The sequence below is a fragment of the Microcebus murinus genome, chromosome 1 (assembly GCF_040939455.1).
Source record: "Microcebus murinus isolate Inina chromosome 1, M.murinus_Inina_mat1.0, whole genome shotgun sequence".
NCBI classification, from domain to species: domain Eukaryota; kingdom Metazoa; phylum Chordata; class Mammalia; order Primates; family Cheirogaleidae; genus Microcebus; species Microcebus murinus.
This window is the reverse complement of record NC_134104.1, coordinates 154,767,405-154,788,210: the sequence shown is the minus strand read 5'-3', so window position 1 is coordinate 154,788,210 and position 20,806 is coordinate 154,767,405. Positions and strand designations below refer to the sequence as shown.

The 20,806-nt window shown below is 44.9% G+C and overlaps 1 protein-coding gene across 3 annotated transcripts in view; it reads left to right on the top strand.

Annotated features, from left to right (window-relative positions):
- Positions 1 to 4,698: 4,698 nt before the first annotated feature.
- The window catches only part of USP4 (ubiquitin specific peptidase 4), a 47,850-nt gene continuing 31,742 nt past the window's right edge, over positions 4,699 to 20,806 (top strand). For all 3 annotated transcript variants that reach the window (XM_012771262.3, XM_076007690.1, XM_012771261.3), the window contains exons 1-6: positions 4,699 to 4,858; positions 7,239 to 7,366; positions 12,857 to 12,987; positions 15,138 to 15,264; positions 16,244 to 16,389; positions 16,520 to 16,581. In XM_012771262.3, the coding sequence (XP_012626716.2) occupies positions 4,758 to 4,858; positions 7,239 to 7,366; positions 12,857 to 12,987; positions 15,138 to 15,264; positions 16,244 to 16,389; positions 16,520 to 16,581 (695 nt within the window). In that variant the 5' untranslated portion in view covers positions 4,699 to 4,757. The remainder of the gene's footprint in view (positions 4,859 to 7,238; positions 7,367 to 12,856; positions 12,988 to 15,137; positions 15,265 to 16,243; positions 16,390 to 16,519; positions 16,582 to 20,806) is intronic.

Sequence of the window (20,806 nt, the reverse complement as noted above, 5' to 3'; positions counted from 1 at the left end):
CTGAGAAGGGTGATAGCAGAAGCGAAAGGAGAAGTGCAGATGTGTACTCCACTTTAGGTGCCCAGGCATCTTCTTAATTGTTCCAGGAGTGAGATACAATGTCCTGAACACTGTTTTGCACTTGACCCCACACTTTTTTTTTTTTTGAGACAGTCTCACTCTGTCTCCCTGGGTAGAGTGCCATGGCATCATCGTAGTTAAAACACAGCTCTTGGCCAGGCGTGGTGGCTCACGCCTGTAATCCTAGCACTCTGGGAGGCCGAGGCGGGCGGATTGCTCGAGGTCAGGAGTTCGAAACCAGCCTGAGCAAGAGCGAGACCCCGTCTCTACTCTAAATAGAAAGAAATTAATTGGCCAACTAATATATATAGAAAAAATTAGGCGGGCATGGTGGCGCATGCCTGTAGTCCCAGTTACGCAGGAGGCTGAGGCAGGAGGATTGCTTGAGCCCAGGAGTTTGAGGTTGCTGTGAGCTAGGCTGACGCCATGGCACTCACTCTAGCCTGGGCAACAAAGTGAGACTGTCTCAAAAAAAAAAAGAAAAAAGAAGAGAATTTCCAGAACAGGCAGTACAGGATCAAAGACTGGGGATTAGGGCAGTTGAGCTGGGCAAAACTACAGGATCTAAAAGTAGATAGGCCAGAGGAACCCACATGTCCTGCCTTAAAAGGCAGGCAGGCATTGTAGGAAGTTTTGGAGCAGAGACAAAATGGCTGAGAGTGATTCGCACTCACAGTGGTGCAGCCCAGACAGAAACCCTTTAGGAACCTCTCACTGGGGAAGTGGCTCTGAGGAAGAAGAGGAGAAATAGATAAGCCATGTTCAGTGTTGGGGGTGAAGGAAGGGGAGCTGGCCCAGTAAAGGTAAGACAGGTCATTTGAACAGATTTACTATATTTATGTTGAGTTTCTGCTAATTTAAATTAATTTACCTTCCCCAAGACTTCTGTCATACACAATCTGGTAACAGAGGCTTCTTGGCAGTTGGGTAGATAGCAGAGGAATAACCGACCTTCTGATAGCAACAAATATCAAAAAAAGAGAGAGAAAGAGAGATAGTAAATGTGCAATTAAAACCAAAACTGCCTTAAATAGGCCGGGCACAGTGGCTCATCCCTGTAATCCTTGTACTCTCAGAGGCCTAGGTGGGAGGATCACTTGAGCTCAGGAGTTTGAGACCAGCCTGAGCAAGAGCCAGACCCCCCATCTCTACTAAAATTAGAAAAATCAGCCAGGTGTTAGTGACAACCACCTGAAGTTCCACCTACTTTCAAGGTTGAGACAGAAGGTTTTCTTCAACCCAGGAGTTCAAGGTTGCAGTGAGCTATGATGACACCACTACACTCTACCAGAGGTGACAGAGTAAGACTCTCTTTTTTTTATTTATCTTTTTTCTCTTTTCCCCCTATCCCAACTGAACTCCAAAGGACTCTGTCTCAAAAACAAAAAAACTGCCTTAAATAACCACATAGCAATTAATCTTCTACAGATGAGTTGCCACCATGTTTTGATGATTCTAGCTATGGGAAGCCAACCCTAACAAGACAAGTCCCCTTCTTTTGTTACAGCAAGTGTTACAGCGGGTGGTCCTGAGGACAAGCTGAGCAGCACTCTGAGAGTCTGAGAATCAAAGTTTATTTAGCGGCTGGGCCCAAGTGGTTCACACCTGTAATCCTAGCACTCTGGGAAGCAGAGGCAGGAGGATCACTCAAGGTCAGCAGTTTGAAACCGGCCTGAGCAAGAGCAAGACCCTGTCTCTACTAAAAATACAAAGAAATTAATTGGCCAACTAAAAATATATAGAAAAAATTAGCCAGGCACGGTGGCGCATGCCTGTAGTCCCAGCTACTCGGGAGGCTGTGGCAGGAGGATCTCTTGAGCCCAGGAGTTTTAGGTTGCTGTGAGCCACTCTAGCCCAGGCAACAGAGTGAGATCACTCTGTCTCAAAAAGAAAAAAAGAAAAAGCTTATTTCACTGGTGGGCTCCAAGGAGCTTTGCCACCAGATTCTGAGCACCACCTATCTGATTTTTCCCACTTTTATTAAGCTAGATTGGTCCCAGAGGTGGGATACCAGGTATAGGTTAGTTGTTGAGTCACCCAATAGGTTAATATTATGTTGATGCACTAAGGCAACAGATTTAGTGTTATGCTGATGCCAGGCAATAGACTAGTTGTTGGGCCAGGAAATAGGTTAGTATTATGCTCTTGTGGGTCTTCTGTGAGTGGGATAGGGGGGTGGTTTCTGGTGCCTGATACACCAAGTAACAGATGGGGGTTAAAAATGTTATCAAATGAGAAACACTACCTTTAGTCCTGTTATTTATGGAAAAACAAAGTTGGTTACCAACTTTAGTTCAGAACCTACATTAGAGGATGTCTGCTTCCCTATTTTTTTTTTTTTTTAGCAGTTTCTCCTATACCATTTATGGCAGTCTTAAGGAAGACAAGTAGGACAAGTCTCAACACTACTAGAAAAGGGGACAAAACCTAATTATAAAAATGAAAAATTTGGAAAGTATTTTTAAGCCAGGAGCTTTTCACTGCTATTAAATGGCAGTAATATAGTGTACTAATTATTATTAGTTCCTAAAAAATTAAGATTATAAAGTGCTAGCAGTTAAAATTTGAGGAACAAAGTGAGCTTCATAGTCAGAAGATCATCATTTCCAATATCCTTATTTTGTTAGGGAATTTGTTTGTTTAAAATGTATTTTTTTTTAATTGAGAATGAGAAACAAACATGTGCCTGTGTGTTCCTGCTGTTGTCAGAGTGACCTAGGAGCTTGAGAGGAAATGACAAGAGTGACTGATTCAGCTCAGGAGACATCTTAGCCCCAGGGCTGTGTTCTCTGTTGAACAACTTTACCCTAGGGAGAAGGGTAAGCCTAGTAGGGCACCCAAGTCCCAGAAATGGACAATTTATACATTGCCAGGAGAGTTTTGGCCACAAGAACAGAAGAGAAAGGGTTAGATAGATAGCAAGGGACCTCGGATTCTCCTAGGGAAAAAGCGGGTACCTTGCCTTGCTGCTGCCTTGAGCAATTGCCCCACCAGAGGAAGAAGGACAAAGGTGCACCCCCAATTCCCTACTCCCTCACCTTAATCCTGCCCCAAGCAACTGCCATGCCTGGGGATAAGGAAGTACCCTGCCAATCTGTAAAACAAAGCAGGAATTCCCCAACCCTGGGGCCCCAGCAGCCCAGACACAATAGGATCTGAGAAGAGACCTAGAGTAAACTAAGGCTAATTATCCTGTGGTTAACTGTCCATCAAAGTGGTTCAGTGGTGACATCTGAACCATGAGTAGGGCCTAATCCAGACACTATAAAACAAGACTCCAGACCATTACTAGAGCCTCTTGTTATAACAGGGGGCCCGTTCATAAATGTGGCGAATATATCTTGCTCTTGCTCTGTAAACCTATCTTGACCTTCCTCAGTAAACTTCGTTTCATACTTGGCCTTGCTTTTGGTGTATCTGGTTATTCTTCAGCCAAGAAAAACAGGAAGTGAGATAGAGGGAACAGGCCGGGTTTATTGGTCACATATTGCTTAATCCTGGACTGTGATGGTGTAATGGAGAAAATGGCCTGAAAAGGGGTAAAAATATTTTCTGTCTCTTCAAAACCCCCTCACCCTTTGTGAGAACTAAAACCTATATCCCTACTTCAGGCCAGGGGTCACAAGGGGCAGGAGAGTGTCTTTTGTTCTTTGTGCCACAGAAGATATCTCAAGGGAATTGTCTGGGTGGAGGTCACCAGATCATTTTAGCCAAAGATAGGATTGATCAGAACCTTTAAAAACTCTGTACTTATGTTTAGAAGCAGGCTGTTGGTACTTTGAGATGGGAGTCTGCCAAGCTCCTCATTTGCTGGCAAATTAATAAACTCCTCTTTCCTTCTCCTCAAACCACTTGTCCTTATTCTGATATGGCCACAGGGGCAGGTGCCAATGGTCTGGCTGGGCACGGTGGTTCATGCCTGTAATCCTAGCACTCTGGGAGGCCGAGGCGGGCGGATTTCTCGAGGAGTCAGGAGTTTCTTGAAACCAGCCTGAACGAGATCCCGTCTCTACTCTAAATAGAAAGAAATTAATTGGCCAACTAACATATATAGAAAAAATTAGCCGGGCATGGTGGCGCATGCCTGTAGTCCCAGCTACTCGGGAGGCTGAGGCAGAAGGATTGCTTGAGCCCAGGAGTTTGAGGTTGCTGTGAGCTAGGCTGACGCCATGGCACTCACTCTAGCCTGGGCAACAAAGCAAGACTCTGTCTCAAAAAAAAAAAAAAAGAAAAGAATAACCCCGAAGGCAGAGTGAGGTGCCCAAAGGGTCATGGGGCCTAATGTCTTACTCTTGACATTGCCAGGCAGGACAGAGCTTCTGAGATGCTGCGGGCGCCACCCAGGACAGAGGAAGGTGTGCCTGGCAGCCACAGGCAGCCACAGGCAGCCGGGCTGCCGGGAGCGGGCACAGAGCGCGGCTGGCAGGCCCGGAGGAAGGGGCGGCTCCTTCTCCCCGCCCGCCAGTCTACGGTCGGCCTCTATCTTCACCGCGCACGGGGAGAAGAGCTGCTGTGCGTGGGGGCGGGGAGTAAAGACTAGACCGGCAGGCGCTCGGAGGAGCCGCTCGAGGAGGGGTGGGGCGCGCGCACAGGCGTGCGTGCGTGCGTGCGTGCGTGCGTGCGTGCGTAGGCACGGCCCATAGCCCGCTGTGCGCGGGGCGGATGTCCGGGCCGGCTGGGTCGGGGCGGTGGATGAGATGGCGGAAGGCAGGGACTGTGGAGAGCGACCGGATGCGGAGACCCAGAAGTCGGAGGTCGGGGCCTTGATGAGGACCACGCTCCAGCGGGGAGCGCAGTGGTGAGCGGGTCCGCCACTCCGACGCGCGGTGCTGGGGGCCGGGGCTCTGGCTCTGAGGCCAGGCCCCTTTTTCTCGCCTTGGGTAGGGGCCGGCGGGGACGGTGTCTGGTGACTCTGAAAGAGTGGCTTGACACCTGCCCCTCAGGAGAGGAACCTCAGGATCAGCTCTGGGAAAGCACGGGCGGGTCTGGGAGTCGTCTCTGCCCATTCAGAGTCCCAGAAGGCAGGCCTGGTGGGGGCTAGGGCTGCAAGATGTGGAGAAGGGGATTGAGGGTGGGGAGAACCCTTTATAATTTAGGACTCACTTTGTACTCTTGGGCGAAGATGTCCACACCTCACAGACCTCCGTTCCTTACTGTTAAAAGCAGGGTAGCTCACTGCCCTCAGTGGGTTGAAGTGAAGATCAGAAGTACATACTTTGTAACTTGTAAACTGCTGAACAGATGTCAAGGTCAGAAACTGAACGAATGTCAGAAAGCCTTAGATTATTTTGGTAGCAAGTGTCAAAAATATTTGTGGCAGGAGTTTCTCAGTGGGAGAGGAGAATAGCCTAGATCCTGGAGTTGGAAGACTTAAAAGTCCAGGATTTGGAAGAGCAAGGCTGAGATATGAGGCTTGTTAATAAATTGTTTAGTAGAAGGGACAATACTTTCCACTAGTAGAGAATTCACTATTGTGTAGGAGTAGAAAACTAGGCTTAGGCTTTACATTGAATATGATTGAGTGGTATCCGTCTTTAAGGAACCTTTGTGGTGTTGATCTGCAGAGTAATTGATCAGGAAAAACATTGGAGTTAGGACAAGTTCGGATATGGCTTTATGGTGTTCATCTTGAGTTAGCCAAGCTGTGAAAGACAGGGCAAGCAGAGGTACTTTTGCAGTTATCCTGCATAGGGGTAACCAAGAATACTCAGCAGAATCAGAGGAAGTTTAAGATAGACTAAAATCACACAGTGAAATTGTATGGAAAGTATTACCCAAAGGATTAGAGGGAAGATAGCATTTTATTGTTTTGGATGTATTTATAGATTCCTGTGGCCTCTGGGAAACTGCCTGATCTCCTCTCACATTTGTTGGTTGTAAAATTTGGACTCACCAGTATTATTGTTGTCCTTTGTTGGCCCAGAGAAATTTTTCCCTCCCTCTGTCTTAATTGTGAAACAGCAGAGTGATACTTTTATTTTATATTATTTTTTTATTTTAGCGTATTATGGGGGGTACAAGTGTTAAGGTTACATATATTGCCCATGTCCCCCCTCACCCCTCAGAGTGATACTTTTAAAATGTAATCAGGTTTGCTTATATTTAAGTGTAAAAAGCAATAACTTGAATGTGAAGCACAACTTAATGCTTTTTGACAAGATGAACATATCTAGGCACTATTTTTTGTATATTTGTGTGTATATATATATACACACACACGTAGGTGTGTAAATTTTTGTATATCTCATTTGGTCGTCAAAGAAAAACTGAAACAGTTGGTGTTACTATCCTATTTTCAGAAGGAAAATTAGTTTAATACCGGTCATGTGAAGCAAAGCAGTGTAACCAAACTGCCTTGACAAGGACCTCTGTAAATAACATTATGAAATTAACGACTTGTTCATTAGCAAATATGATTTTACCCACAGAAAGACTCCATTTAAGTAGGCATTTTGAAAGCAATTATTTTCTTCCTTTTATTTATTCAGTGTTTCAACAATCATTTCACTTAATGGATGCCTGCCCTGGGCCAGGCCCTCTGTGCCATGTAGGGCCTGGCTCCTGCTCCTGCTCTAGTGAGTGTGTTTTGTTTTGTTTTTTGAGACAGAGTCTCACTCAGTAGCCCAGGCTAGAGTGCCGTGGTGTCAGCCTAGCTCTTAGCAACCTCAAACTCCTGGGCTCAAGCAATCCTTCTGCCTTAGCCTCCCGAGTAGCTGGGACTACAGGCATGCGCCACCATGCCCGGTTAATTTTTTCTATATATTTTTAGTTGTCCAATTAATTTCTTTCTATTTTTAGTAGAGACGGGGTCTTGCTCTTGTCAGGCTGGTTTTGAACTCCTGACCTTGAGCAATCCGCCTGCCTCGGCCTCCCAGAGTGCTAGGATTACAGGCGTGAGCCACTGCGCCTGGTCTTGAGTGTGTTTTTAGCAAGGATTATGTGTTCCCCAAGTGGAAAGACCATAAAAAAGATTAAGGGAACAGCTGCAGAAACCTTTTCTTTTTCTTAAGGGACAGTGTGTTGCTATGTTGCCTAGGCTGGTCTAAAACTCCTGGGTTCAAGCTATCCTCCTGCCTCAGCCTCCTGAATAGATAGGACTACAGGTATGAGTCATTGCTCCTGGCTAGAAACTTATAAGCTCAAATTTTTTGCTACAGTAAATTTTTGTCTCTCTCTAGGTATCTTATTGACAGCCGATGGTTCAAGCAGTGGAAGAAATATGTGGGCTTTGACAGCTGGGATATGTACAATGTGGGTGAACATAACCTGTTTCCTGGCCCTATAGACAACTCTGGACTCTTTTCAGGTGCAGTAAATCTTGCTTTTCTAGCTAGATGTTCACCTGAGTAGTGGCCTTAGGTCATGTGTATCTATAACATGGACATTGTGAGCCTGACTTTCCTAGTGTGAGGAAGTATCCAATTATCCTCAGTTTGCATCTGTAGCAGAAGACTGCAGAATTTTAGGGAACAGTTAAGCTGCTTTTGTTTTTCTCCTTTTCTTTTTTTATTTCAGCATATTATTGGGGTACAGACGTTAAGGTTACATACATTGCCCTTGTCTCCCCTCCCCCCTCGAGTCAAAGCTTCAAGTGTGTCCATCCCCCAGAAGGTGTGCATCACACTCACTATGTATGTACATTCTCATCCCTTCCCCCACACCTGACAAATGTTTGTTTTTCTTTTTTTCTTAACATTTTGGTTACATTTTTTTTTTTGAGACAGAGTCTCGCTTTGTTGCCCAGGCTAGAGTGAGTGCCGTGGTGTCAGCCTAGCTCACAGCAACCTCAAATTCCTGGGCTCAAGAGATCCTTCTGCCTCAGCCTCCCAAGTAGCTGGGACCACAGGCATGAGCCACCATGCCCGGCTAATTTTTTGTATGTATGTTAGTTGGCCAATTAATTTCTTTCTATTTATAGTAGAGACGGGTCTCGCTCTTGCTGAGGCTGGTTTTGAACTGCTGACCTTGAGCAATCCGCCTGCCTCGGCCTCCCAGAGTGCTAGGATTACAGGCGTGAGCCACCACACCGGCCCATTTTGGTTACATTTTATATCTTTGAGTTAAACTGCTTTTTTCTGAGATTAACTGCTTCCAACAAGAGCATACTTCTAACATTTTAAATTTCTTTCTTTGCAAATTAGTTCTGCTAGAGATTTCAGATCTTAGATGAGTATATGGAACGGAAAGCAATAGGATATCATTTTGAAATTGTATCTGAAATTTGGGAACCAGAAATTTTTTTTTTTTTTTTAGACAGAATCTCGCTTTGTTGCCCAGGCTAGAGTGAGTGCCATGGCGTCAGGCTAGAGTGAATGCCATGGCGTCAGCCTCGCTCACAGCAACCTTAAACTCCTGGGCTCAAGCGATCCTCCTGCCTCAGCCTCCCAAGTAGCTGGGACTACAGGCATGCACCACCATGCCCAGCTAATTTTTTCTATATATATTAGTTGGCCAATTAATTTCTTTCTATTTATAATAGAGACGGAGTCTGGCTCTTTTTGTTTTTTTTTTTTTTTTTTTTTTTTGAGACAGAGTCTCGCTTTGTTGCCCAGGCTAGAGTGAGTGCCGTGGCGTCAGCCTAGCTCACAGCAACCTCAAGCAATCCTTCTGCCTCAGCCTCCCAAGTAGCTGGGACTACAGGCATTCGCCATCATGCCCGGTTAATTTTTTGTATATATTAGTTGGCCAATTAATTTCTTTCTATTTATAGTAGAGATGGGGTCTCGCTCTTTCTCAGGTTGGTTCGAACTCCTGACCTCGAGCAATCCGCCCGCCTCGGCCTCTCAGAGAGCTAGGATTACAGGCGTGAGCCACCGCGCCCGGCCGGAGTCTGGCTCTTGCTCAGGCTGGTTTCCAACTCCTGGCCTCGAGTAATCCTCCCGCCTCCGCCTCCCAGAGTGCTAGGGTTACAGGTGTGAGCCACCGTGCCTTGCCCAGAAATTTTTTTTTTTTAAGACACAGTCTCTCTTTCTTGCCCCAGGTAGGATGCAGTGTCGTCATCATAGCTCACTGCAACTTCAAACTCCTGGGCTCAAATAATCCTCCTGCTTCAGCCTCTGGAGTAGCTAGGATTACAGGCACACGCCTTGATGCCCAGCTAATTTTTCTATTTTTAGTAGAAATGCTTTTGCTCAGGTTGGTGTTAGCCTAGCTCACAGCAACCTAAACTCCTGAGCTCAAGCAATCCTGTCTCAGCCTCCCGAGTAGCTGGGACTATAGGCATGAGCCACCATGTCTGGCTAATGTTTTCTATATATTTTTAGTAGGCCAATTAATTTCTTTCTATTTTTAGTAGAGGCAGGGTCTCGCTCTTGCTCAGGCTGGTTTCAAACTCCTGACCTTGAGTGATCTGCCTGCCTCTGCCTCCCAGAGTGCTACGATTACAAGAGTGAGCCACTGTTCCCAGCCTGTAGTGTTAAGTATTCATATTGTTGTTCATCCAATCTGTAGGACTTTTTCATCTTTCAAAACTGAAACTCCAGGCCGGGAGCGGTGGCTCATGCCTGTAATCCTAGCACTCTGGGAGGCTGAGGCGGGAGGATCGCTCAAGGTCAGGAGTTTGAAACCAGCCTGAGCAAGAGCAAGACCCCGTCTCTACTAAAAATAGAAAGAAATTAATTGGGCAACTAAAAATATATAGAAAAAATTAGCTGGGCATGGTGATGCATGCCTGTAGTCCCAGCTACTCGGGAGGCTGAGACAAAAAGACTGGGCCCAGGAGTTTGAGGTTGCTGTGAGCTAAGCTGACGCCACGACACTCACTCTAGCCTGGGGAACAAAGTGAGACTCTGTCTCAAAAAAAAACCACAAAAAAACCCCTGAAACTCCATATCTATTACCCTCTACTCCTAAGCCCTGGGCAGCTACCATTTTACTTGTTTTTATTATTTTGACTACTCTAGTTACCTCATATAAAGGGAAGCATATAGTATTTGTCTTTTTGTGATTGGCTTATTTTACTTAGTATAATATCCTCAAGGTTCATCCATAATGTAGCATGTATCAGAATTTTATTCCTGTTTAAGATAGAATGATATACTCCATCGTATGTATATGCCATCTTATTTGTCTACTTACCTGTCTTACCTTGGTATTCTCTCTTTCTCCAAGGTTGTTGAGTTTCTTTCCTTTTTTCTTAGAAAAGAAAAAGGCAGGCCGGGCGCAGTGGCTCATGCCTGTAATCCTAGCACTCTGGGAGGCCAATGCGGGTGGATTGCTCAAGGTCAGGAGTTTGAAACCAGCCTGAGCAAGAATGAGACCTGTCTCTACTATAAATAGAAAGAAATTAATTGGCCAACTAAAAATATATAGAAAAAATTAGCCGGGGATGGCGGCTCATGCCTGTAGTCCCAGCTAATTGGGAGGCTGAGACAGAAGGATTGCTTGAGCCCAGGAGTTTAAGGTTGCTGTGAGCTAGGCTGACAACACAGAACTCACTCTAGCCTGGGCAACACAGTGAGACTCTGCCTCAAAAAAAAAAAAAAAAGAAAAAGAAAGAGGCCAAGGTGGGTTATATTGGAAACCCACCCTGAAGAAGGTTGGAAGACATGATAGAGTAAGGCATAAACTATTGGGGGCATGGCGGGAAACCCTAATCACTTATGCTGTTTATAGTTTTTGTTTTTCGTTTTAATGTTGTCCACCTTAAGTTGCAGATGAGTTACACCATTGTGGATGCTTTTTTACTTTTTGTGGCTTCACTGGTTTGGGAGAGAACAGTGGCTTCAGTTGTTCTGGGAGTAGATGTTGGTGGGTCTAGACTTGGCAGGGAAACTACCCTTGGTGAAAGGTGATCAGTCTTCCCTTGGTCCTCCCTTGAAGGGAGTGTGTTTTTATTTTATTTTATTATTATTATTTTGAGACAGAGTCTCACTGTGTTGCCTGGGCTAGAGTGCTGTAGCGTCAAGCCCAGCTCCCAGCAACCTCAAACTCCTGGGCTTAAGCAATCTCCCTGCCTTAGTCTACCGAGTAGCTAGGACTACAGGCATAAGCCACCATGCCTGGCTAATTTTTTCTATATATTTTTATTGTTTTATTTATTTATTTTTTGAGACAAAGTGTCACTCTGTTGCCCAGACTAGAGTGCCTGGTGTCATCCTAGCTCACAGCAACCTCAGACTCCTGGGCTCAAGTGATCTTCTGCCTCAGCCTCCTGAGTAGCTATGACTACAGGCATTGGCCAACGTGCCTGGCTAATTTTTTTGTGTGTATATATATATGTAATTTTTTTTTAGTTGTCCACCTAATATCTTTCTAATTTTTTAGTAGAGATGGGGTCTTGCTATTGCTCAGACTGGTCTCAAACTCAGGAGCTCAAACAATCTGCCCGCCTCAGCTTCCCAGAGTGCCAGGATTACAGGCATGAGCCCAGCCTAAATGACTTTTTTTTTTTTTTTTTTTTGAGACAGAGTCTCGCTTTGTTGTCCAGGCTAGAGTGAGTGCCATGGCATCAGCCTAGCTTACAGCAACCTCAAACTCCTAGGCTCAAGCCATCCTCCTGCCTCAGCCTCCCATGTAGCTGGGACTACAGGCATGCGCCACCATGCCCGGCTAATTTTTTCTATATATGTTAGTTGGCCAATTCATTTCTTTCTATTTATAGGAGAGACAGGTTCTCCCTCTTGTTCAGGCTGGTTTCGAACTTCTGACCTCGACCAATCCGCCCTCTTCTGCGTCCCAGAGTGCTAGGATTACAGGTGTGAGCCACTGCACCCGGCCCATTTATTGGTTTTCTTAATCTTTCAGGGGAAGATGATGTCTGACTTTAAAGTGTTATCATTAAGAATATGATAAATATTCATGATTAATAGTTTTTTTTTTTTTTTTTTTGAGACAGAGTCTCGCTTTGTTGTCCAGGCTAGAGTGAGTGCCGTGGCGTCAGCCTAGCTCACAGCAACCTCAAACTCCTGGGCTCCAGTGATCCTTCTGCCTCAGCCTCCCGAGTAGCTGGGACTACAGGCATGCGCCACTATGCCCGGCTAATTTTTTCTATATATATTAGTTGGCCAATTAATTTCTTTCTATTTATAGTAGAGACGGGGTCTCGCTCTTGCTCAGGCTGGTTTCGAACTCCTGACCTTGAGCAATCCGCCCGCCTCGGCCTCCCAAGAGCTAGGATTACAGGCGTGAGCCACAGCGCCCGGCCTAACAGTTTTAATTGTCGAATTTGGAAGCACTTTGCAAATGTAAATTGGAACTTTTCTCTTTTATCCTCTCTTCTTCCAATTACAGAAGAAATAAAGGTTCTTCATAAAATTTTGAGAAAATGTGGCTGAGGACAAAAAGTAGTCAAGTCAGCTGTGTGTTATGGCCAGTGAAAGAATTTTGGAATTTTTTACCTGTTCCTGTAAATACTTTTCCTATTTCTGAAAAATACTTAAGAATCACGGCTGGCCAGTGTGGCTCACGCCTGTAATTCTAGCACTCTGGGAGGCCAAGATGGGCAGATTGCTCAAGGTCAGGAGTTCGAGACCAACCTGAGCAAGAGTAAGACCCTTCTCTGCTAAAAATAGAAAGAAATTAGCCGGACAACTAATAATCTATATAGAAAAAATTAGCCAGGCATGGTGGTGCATGCCTGTAGTCTCAGCTACTTGGAAGGCTGAGGCAGAAGGATCGCTTGAGCCCAGGAGTTTGAGGTTGCTGTGAGCTAGGTGAACACCATGGCACTCTAGCCCAGGCAACAGAGCAAGAGTCTGCTCCCCCCCCCCCAACAAAAAAGGGAAAAAAAGAATCTCGTAAAACAGCCGTTTTGGGAGATTAAAGTAGTGATTTATGTGCTATTTTCCTTTTTCAGATCCTGAGAGTCAGACCTTGAAGGAACACTTAATTGATGAACTAGACTATGTATTGGTCCCGACTGAGGCCTGGAATAAATTACTAAACTGGTATGGCTGTGTAGAAGGCCAGCAGCCCATTGTCAGAAAAGTGAGTATGTGAATTGTCACAAATGCTGGTCAGTGTCTATAGGTCCTCCCTGGCAAATAGTAACTAGTGTTGATGTCCTAGGAAAATGAACATACATCAGGTGCTTTAGGCCTTGTTTCTGGTTCTCTTTAGAGAATTGTAGTTGTGACTGGTGGTAAGTGAGTTTGCTCATCCAGGATATTACAGTAAGTAGTCTCCAAACATCAGAGCTGTCCAGTGGCTTGGATGTGTCCAGTGCTGCCATCATTGTACTGTTTGGAAATCTCTATGAGAGAAAGCTCATTTGGGGCATATGGACATACAGTAATGTACTGCTTCTTTTTTTTTTTTATTTTGAGTCAGAGTCTCGCTTTGTTGCCCAGGCTAGGGTGAGTGCTGTGGCATGAGCCTGGCTCACAGCAACCTCAAACTCCTGGGCTCAAGCGAGCCTCCTGCCTCAGCCTCCCAAGTAGCTGGGACTACAGGCATGCGCCACCATGCCCCGCTAATTTTTTCTATATATATTAGTTGGCCAATTAATTTCTTTCTATTTATAGTAGAGATGGGGTCTCGCACTTGCTCAGGCTGGTTTTGAGCTCCTGACCTGGAGCCATTCGCCTACCTCGGCCTCCCAGAGTGCTGGGATTACAGGCGTGAGCCACCGCGCCTGGCCGATATACTGCTTCTTTTTTTTTTTTTTTTGAGACAGAGTCTCACTTTGTTGTCCAGGCTAGAGTGAGTGCCGTGGCGTCAGCCTAGCTCACAGCAACCTCAAACTCCTGGGCTCAAGCGATCCTCTTGCCTCAGCCTCCCGAGTAGCTGGGACTACAGGCATGCGCCACCATGCCCGGCTAATTTTTTTTTTTTTTAATATATATATCAGTTGGCCAATTTCTTTCTTTCTTTTTTTTTTTTTTTGAGACAGAGTCTCACTTTGTTGTCCAGGCTAGAGTGAGTGCCGTGGCGTCAGCCTAGCTCACAGCAACCTCAAACTCCTGGGCTTGAGTGATCCTTCTGCCTCAGCCCCCCGAGTAGCTGGGACTACAGGCATGCGCCACCATGCCCGGCTAATTTTTTATATATATATCAGTTGGCCAATTAATTTCTTTCTATTTATAGTAGAGACGGGGTCTCGCTCTTGCTCAGGCTGGTTTTGAACTCCTGACCTTGAGCAATCCGCCCGCCTCAGCCTCCCAAGAGCTAGGATTACAGGCGTGAGCCACAGCGCCCGGCCTGCTTCTTAATCTTTAAACTTTTCTGGTATCTCTTTTTCCCCATGCTTAAGAATATTTATCTACACTGTTGAGTAATTAGTATTTATTTTATTTTATTTTATTTTTTTATTTGTTTGGTTTTTTTTAGGAGACAGGGTCTCGTTCTCTTGCCCAGGTTGGAGTGTGGTGGTGCAATCATAGCTCACTGTAGCCTTGAACTCCTGAGTTTAAGTGATCCTTCCACCTCAGCGTTTGAGTAGCTGGGACTACAGGTGCGCACCACCATGCCTGGCCTTTTTTTTTTTTTTTTTTTTTAATATTTTGTAGACGTAGGACTTTACCTGCATTCTCTAGTTCTCTTGTTTGACAAATGCTGCAAGAGAGGTATCCTGATCCCTACTTAGAGATGAACAATGACTTCTGTTTGGTGCAGTGTCTGGCCTTACGGACAAGTTATGCCTCTTCTGGTAATCACTTCTGTATTAATGGGTTAATTAGCTTGTGAACTGTGGGTAATGACCATCTGGTGGTTATCCCAGTGCTTTATTGTAGATATGATAGGTAATTTTTCTGTATATTTTGGCATGTATTTTTAAGGGGCAAGAGTAGTCCATTAGAGTATACTTTTGCTAAGTCTGAAAGAAGACCTTTCTGTTCAAAGCTGACCTCCTGAGACCTGCCTGGAGGCCCTTTTGTGGTATTAAAGCCAGTGAGGAATGGGCTTCTCTCTGGTTCTGTTAAGATGCTCTTGCTTGTACTGAGTGGAAAAAAGATTTTTAAACTCTTGGTATAGACACTGGTGGCTTTAAAAACCTGTACTTCTGATCCCCTGATTGCTGAAGGAAACTGATAACTCATGATTATCATCAGTAGGTTTGCTACTGATAAGAAGTGTTGCTTCCAAGACTGCCCTGGTGTGGAGCTGTGGCACTTTCACCCCTGCCTCTTTGTTCGCAGGTCGTGGAGCATGGCCTGTTTGTCAAACACTGCAAAGTCGAGGTGTATTTGCTGGAACTGAAGCTCTGTGAGAACAGTGACCCCACCAATGTGCTGAGTTGCCATTTCAGTAAAGCAGACACCATTGGTGAGCAGCTGGGCTGGGGTCTCAGTTATCAGGTGAGAGAGTGCAGGGCATTGTGGCTGATGGGAAGGAGGCTGGGGTGCCCTCTTCATATTTTCTACACATATCTTCTCAGGCTGTGGTTGCCAGTCCTTACCTGGGAGCCTATTCCCTAGGGGATTCTCTTGAAGAGCCAAGCCTGGGAATCATGTTCAGTAGAACACCCAGCATGGTCCTTGTCCATTTGTCATATGCTGGTGAAGATAAAGTAATGCAGATTCAGATAAGTTGTTTTTTTGTTGTTTTTTTTTTTGAGACAGAGTCTTGCTTTGTTGCCTGGGCTAGAGTGCGTGCCATGGCGTCAGCCTAGCTCACAGCAACCTCAAACTCCTGGCTCAAGCAATCCTTCTGCCTCAGCCTCTCAAGTAGCTGGGACTACAGGCATGCGCCACCATGCCCAGCTAATTTTTTCTATATATATTAGTTGGCCAATTAATTTCTTTCTATTTATAGTAGAGACGGGGTCTCGCTCTTGCTCAGGCTGGTTTCGAACTCCTGACCTCGAGCAATCTGCCCGCTCCGGCTTCCCAGAGAGCTAGGATTACAGGCGTGAGCCACCGTGCCCGGCCGTCAGATAAGTTAAAAAGTAACTCATTTAAAAAAAATCTCAGCAAGAAAGTGGCAGAGCTAGCTTTTGAAACCAAATCTTTCTTAAGTCCAAAGATAAGCTTTCTCACTTTCTATATTGCTTCTGTGCTATAAATGGGAACCACATCATCAGAGAAGAAGGATAGGCAAAGTTTCTGGGCATATGAATGCAAAAAGATGCCCATGGACGATGATTGGCCTTAGGGGTTATCAAGGGCCTGAGGTCAATCAGAACTTTTGATCCAAAGCACCTATGGGCATCCAAAAAGGAAGGAGGGTGAGCATTGGTTTTTCATGGCTGTCTTTAGCCTTGCATCTGGAGAAGGCCCTGAGTGATGTTTCTGCCTGTCCTTAGCGACCATTGAGAAGGAGATGCGAAAGCTGTTCAACATCCCTGAGGAGCGTGAAACACGGCTCTGGAACAAATACATGAGCAACACCTACGAGCAGTTGAGCAAGCTAGACAACACTGTCCAAGATGCTGGGCTATACCAGGGTCAGGTAGGAGGGCCCAGGCCATGCCCCAGCAGGCAGCTTTGCCCAGGGTGTGTGGCCACATACCATCTGGTTCTAAGCATGTTGGATGTGCAGTGGTTTGAACTTTCCTGATTTAGTTTCCCCTTTCACTCAGGTGCTAGTCATTGAGCCTCAAAATGAAGATGGCACGTGGCCCAGGCAGACCCTGCAGTCAAAGTAAGTATCTCCTTTGTGTCTGGGCTCATTTGTATAAGGGAGATAGTTTTTCCTGAGGCAGTTACTTGTACTAAGCGCAGTTGTTCTGAATCAGATGAAAAAAACATACTCAGTTTCATATCCAGAGTCCTCAATGCTGGATGAAGACCCTGGCATTTGGTAAGCAGCATGCCATCTAAGGGAAACCTGTCAGGGTATCTCAGCAAGGTGATGAGCATCTGTTTGTTGAGAATGAGAGGAGGAGGAAGAGATCTGAGGGGCCAAGATCTGATATTGCTGCTCTGCCATGAGCTGGCTTTGTTGTTTGTCAAGTTCTTTCATTTTCTCTACCTGTATGTAGTTAGAAGCTTTGATGGATAAGAAGAGGGCTCAGGCGTGAGGTCTTATGTATGACTTTAAGGTGATAGATGGATTCCATCCCAATCTGTCCAGTGGCCATTGTTGCCTTTTAGCTTGCTGGGGGATTTCTTTAGCAACTAATCTTGGACTCTAGGTACATCTATCTGAGAAGATGTTTATGTGGTATGTGGAACTGTGCATGTTTATAGAAGGGGAAAGAAAGAAGTGATAAATATTTCTTATAATGTAAATTAGGAAAATCATGTCTGTGTTCCAATAGTTATGGGGACAATGTTGGACTCTTCCCTCTTTCCTCAGTCAGGTCTTGGACTGTGACCATTACATAGTGATAGGCTCATAGCTCAATTTGAGAACCATGAAAACTACACCTTCTCTTGAGAAACATGAATGAAGACACAACATTTTGCAGTGTCAGGGGTTTCATAAACCCCCTGAAACCCAGGCACAGACTCCAGTTTAAGAAATCTTGGTCGCTGGTTCCTGACAGGATGACAAAATATGTGTGATAGGCAGAATAATGCTCTCCCCACCAAGATGTCTATACTGTTAAAACCCAGAACCTGTGAATATGTTAGTTTACATATAAAACCCAAAACCTATGAATATGTTAGTTTACATGGCAAAATGGACTTTGCAGATGTGATTAAGGATCTTGAGACAGTGAGATTGTCCAGGTGTGCCCAGTGTAATCACAAGGGTCCATGTGAGTTAAAGAGGGAGGCAGGAGAGTCACACAAGGAGGTGTGAGGATGGAAGCAGAGTCAGGGTGATAAGATGTGAGAAAGACTCAACTGGCCATGAGACAGACAATACAAGCAACCTCTAGAAGTCCCTAAAGCCTTCAGGAAGGAATTCAGCCCTGCCAACACTTTGATTTTAGTTCAGAGAACCATTCAGGATTTCTGACCTTCAGAACTGCAAGATAATAAATTTGTGTTGTGTTAAGCCACTGATTTTGTGGTAATTTGTGATAGTAGTAATAGGAAACTAATACAGCCCAGATAGTCATCTCCCTTCTTGGTACTGGCAGTGCCATAGAACTAAGAGAAAATAACATAAAACTGCAAGATCCCCCCCAGGGAAACAAAACGTGATTGAATTCCAGTCTGTGAGGTGTGGTTGGTAGCTCAGAGCAGTCCTGGCCAGAGGAGACCATTTTAGTTGTGCCTTTTTCTCTTCTCAACATTGCTTCTCCCTATCCTCCCCTGCCTACACTCAGAGGCCTAAGGGAGTCCAGTGAAAGGAGAGAGCTTTTGGATAAGAGCAGTGCCTCATTGAAATTACCTGAGATTAGAGTCTCCTAGTAAGGTGTGGCCAATGGGGAGTGAGCCCAGAGTGGAATTCCTGAGGTAGATTGCTCTTCTTCACTACCCCACATAGTGTTAGACACTGGTATAGGCACTGGGAATACTGTGATAAAACAGACAATCTCTTTATCCTCAAGGAACAGAAAATACATAAGTAAGAAAATCATATGTGTCCAATGTTTACATATACCATGGAAAAAAATCAGGGAGAAAATTAGCAAGTCCTGGGCTTTGGGGAAGGGGCAGATTTAGACAGGATAATGGGGAAGCCTCACTGAGGTGTCATTTGAACACGGTCATGAAGAAGATAAGGAAGTAAGCAATGAGTGTGGTACTTAATGGGGACAATAACAGAAGTCCCGAGGCAGAAGCATGCCCGGTTAAAAACCAGCAGAAGTTTGTTGTGGCTGGAGCTAAGGGACATGATAGGAGGGTGGGGGAGGATGAGGCCCAGGAATTGAGGAGGTGATAGGCCCCCTGGTCTTTGTGAGACTCAGGTCCTAACTTTGCCTCTATGTGAGGTAGGAGCCTGTTTTGGGGTGCAGTGAATGGAGCAGCAGTGCCATCTCATCTGGTAAGCAGCTCACAGGGAGTCAGAACGAGAGGCTGACAAGGGTAACAACATAAAAGGAAAATGACAAATTGACAGCTGGTGCTAGTTGGAGCATAATTCATGTTCCTGGAATCACAAGAGGATAGAATAAGCATAATAAATATTGTCAAGAAAATGGGGACATGGGTACATGAAACAGGAACATGTATGTAAACTTGGAAACAAAGAATTCAGAGGATGGGTTGAGTAGCAGAATGGATGTAGCTGAAGACTCAGTGAACATGGGCTGGTTAAATTCTAGAAGGCATTATGAAGGGATAAAGAGGTGGAAGATAATAGAAGAAAGGTTGTGGTGTGTAGGATGTCAAGATCCATATATCTGTATCAATATATATCTGTATGTCATTATGACATAATAGGGATTTCAGAAGCAGAGAAGAAATGACAGGACAAGGGGAAGAAAATGTTAGAAGAAATACCCAAGGCTGGGTGTGGTGGCTCATGCCTGTAATCCTAGCACTCTGGGAGGCTGAGGCAGTCAGATTGCTCGAGGTCAGGAGTTCGAAACCAGCCTCAGTGAGACTCCGTCTCTACTAAAAATAGAAGGAAATTAATTGACCAACTAAAAATATATATACAAAAAATTAGCCGGGCATGGTGGCGCATGCCTGTAGTCCTAGCTACTCGGGAGGCTGAGGCAGGAGGATCGCTAGAGCCCAGGAAATTGAGATTGCTATGAGCTAGGCTGATGCCATGGCACTTACTCTAGCCTGGGCAACAAAGTGAAACTCTGTCTCAAAAAAAAAAAAAAAAAAAAAGAAAAATACTGACCCAAGAATTTCTCAGAAATCATAAAAGATCTTAAATTTTTTTTAGCCAGTCAAATTTAGCAGTGGAGGGTTGTATACCAACTTTATATATTTATTTATTTGTTTGTTTGTTTGTTTGTTTGTTTGTTTGTTTATTTTGAGGCAGAGTCTCACTTTGTTGCCCAGGCTAGAGTGAGTGCCGTGGCGTCAGCCTAGCTCACAGCAACCTCAAACTCCTGGGCTCAAGCCATCCTGCTGCCTCAGCCTACCGAGTAGCTGGGACTGCAGGCATGCGCCACCATGCCCGGCTAATTTTTTCTCTATATATTAGTTGGCCAATTAATTTCTTTCTATTTATAGTAGAGATGGGGGTCTCGATCTTGCTCAGGCTTGGTTTCGAACTCCTGACCTTGAGCAATCCGCCCACTTCGGCCTCCCAGAGTGCTAGGATTATAGGTGTGAGCCACTGCGTCCGACCTATACCAACTTTAGTGACACTAATAATCATAAGTTCTGATAACCCACTATCAGACCAACCATAAAGATCTTAAATTTAAAGAATACCAAACATGACATATCACCTGAACCTAGAGACAGTAGGGTGAAATTAACAACAAAGATGAAGAGAAAATTCCAAATTACTTTGAAAGACAAAGTCTCTTATAAAAGAATAAGAAGCAGATTGATACCAGACTTCTCAGCAGCAACAATGGATGTAAGGGATACTTTTTCAGGGTCAAAAGCAGTTTAGAAATTTATATCCTGCTTCACTATTTAAATATAAACATGAAATAATTTTTATGTTCACAATATCAAGTTCAAAAAAAATGAATTTTCTCTGACAAGGTTTTCTACACAGAACTCCCTTATTTTTAATTTATTTTTTTGAGAAAGAGTCTTGCTCTGTTGCCTGGGCTAGAGTACTGTGGCATCAGCCTAGCTCACTGCAACCACAAAGTCCTATGTTCAAGTGATCCTCCTGTCTCAGCCTCCCAAGTAGCTGGGACTACAGGCGTTCACCACCATGCCTGACTAATTTTTTTCTATTTTTATAGAAATGGAGTCTCACTCTTGCTCAGGCTGTTCTCAGACTCCTGAGCTCAAGTGATTCTACTGCCCTGGCCTCCCAGAGTGCTAGGATTTGAGGTGTGAACCTCATTGCCCGGTCCAGACAAAACTCCTTTAAAAACGTCTTG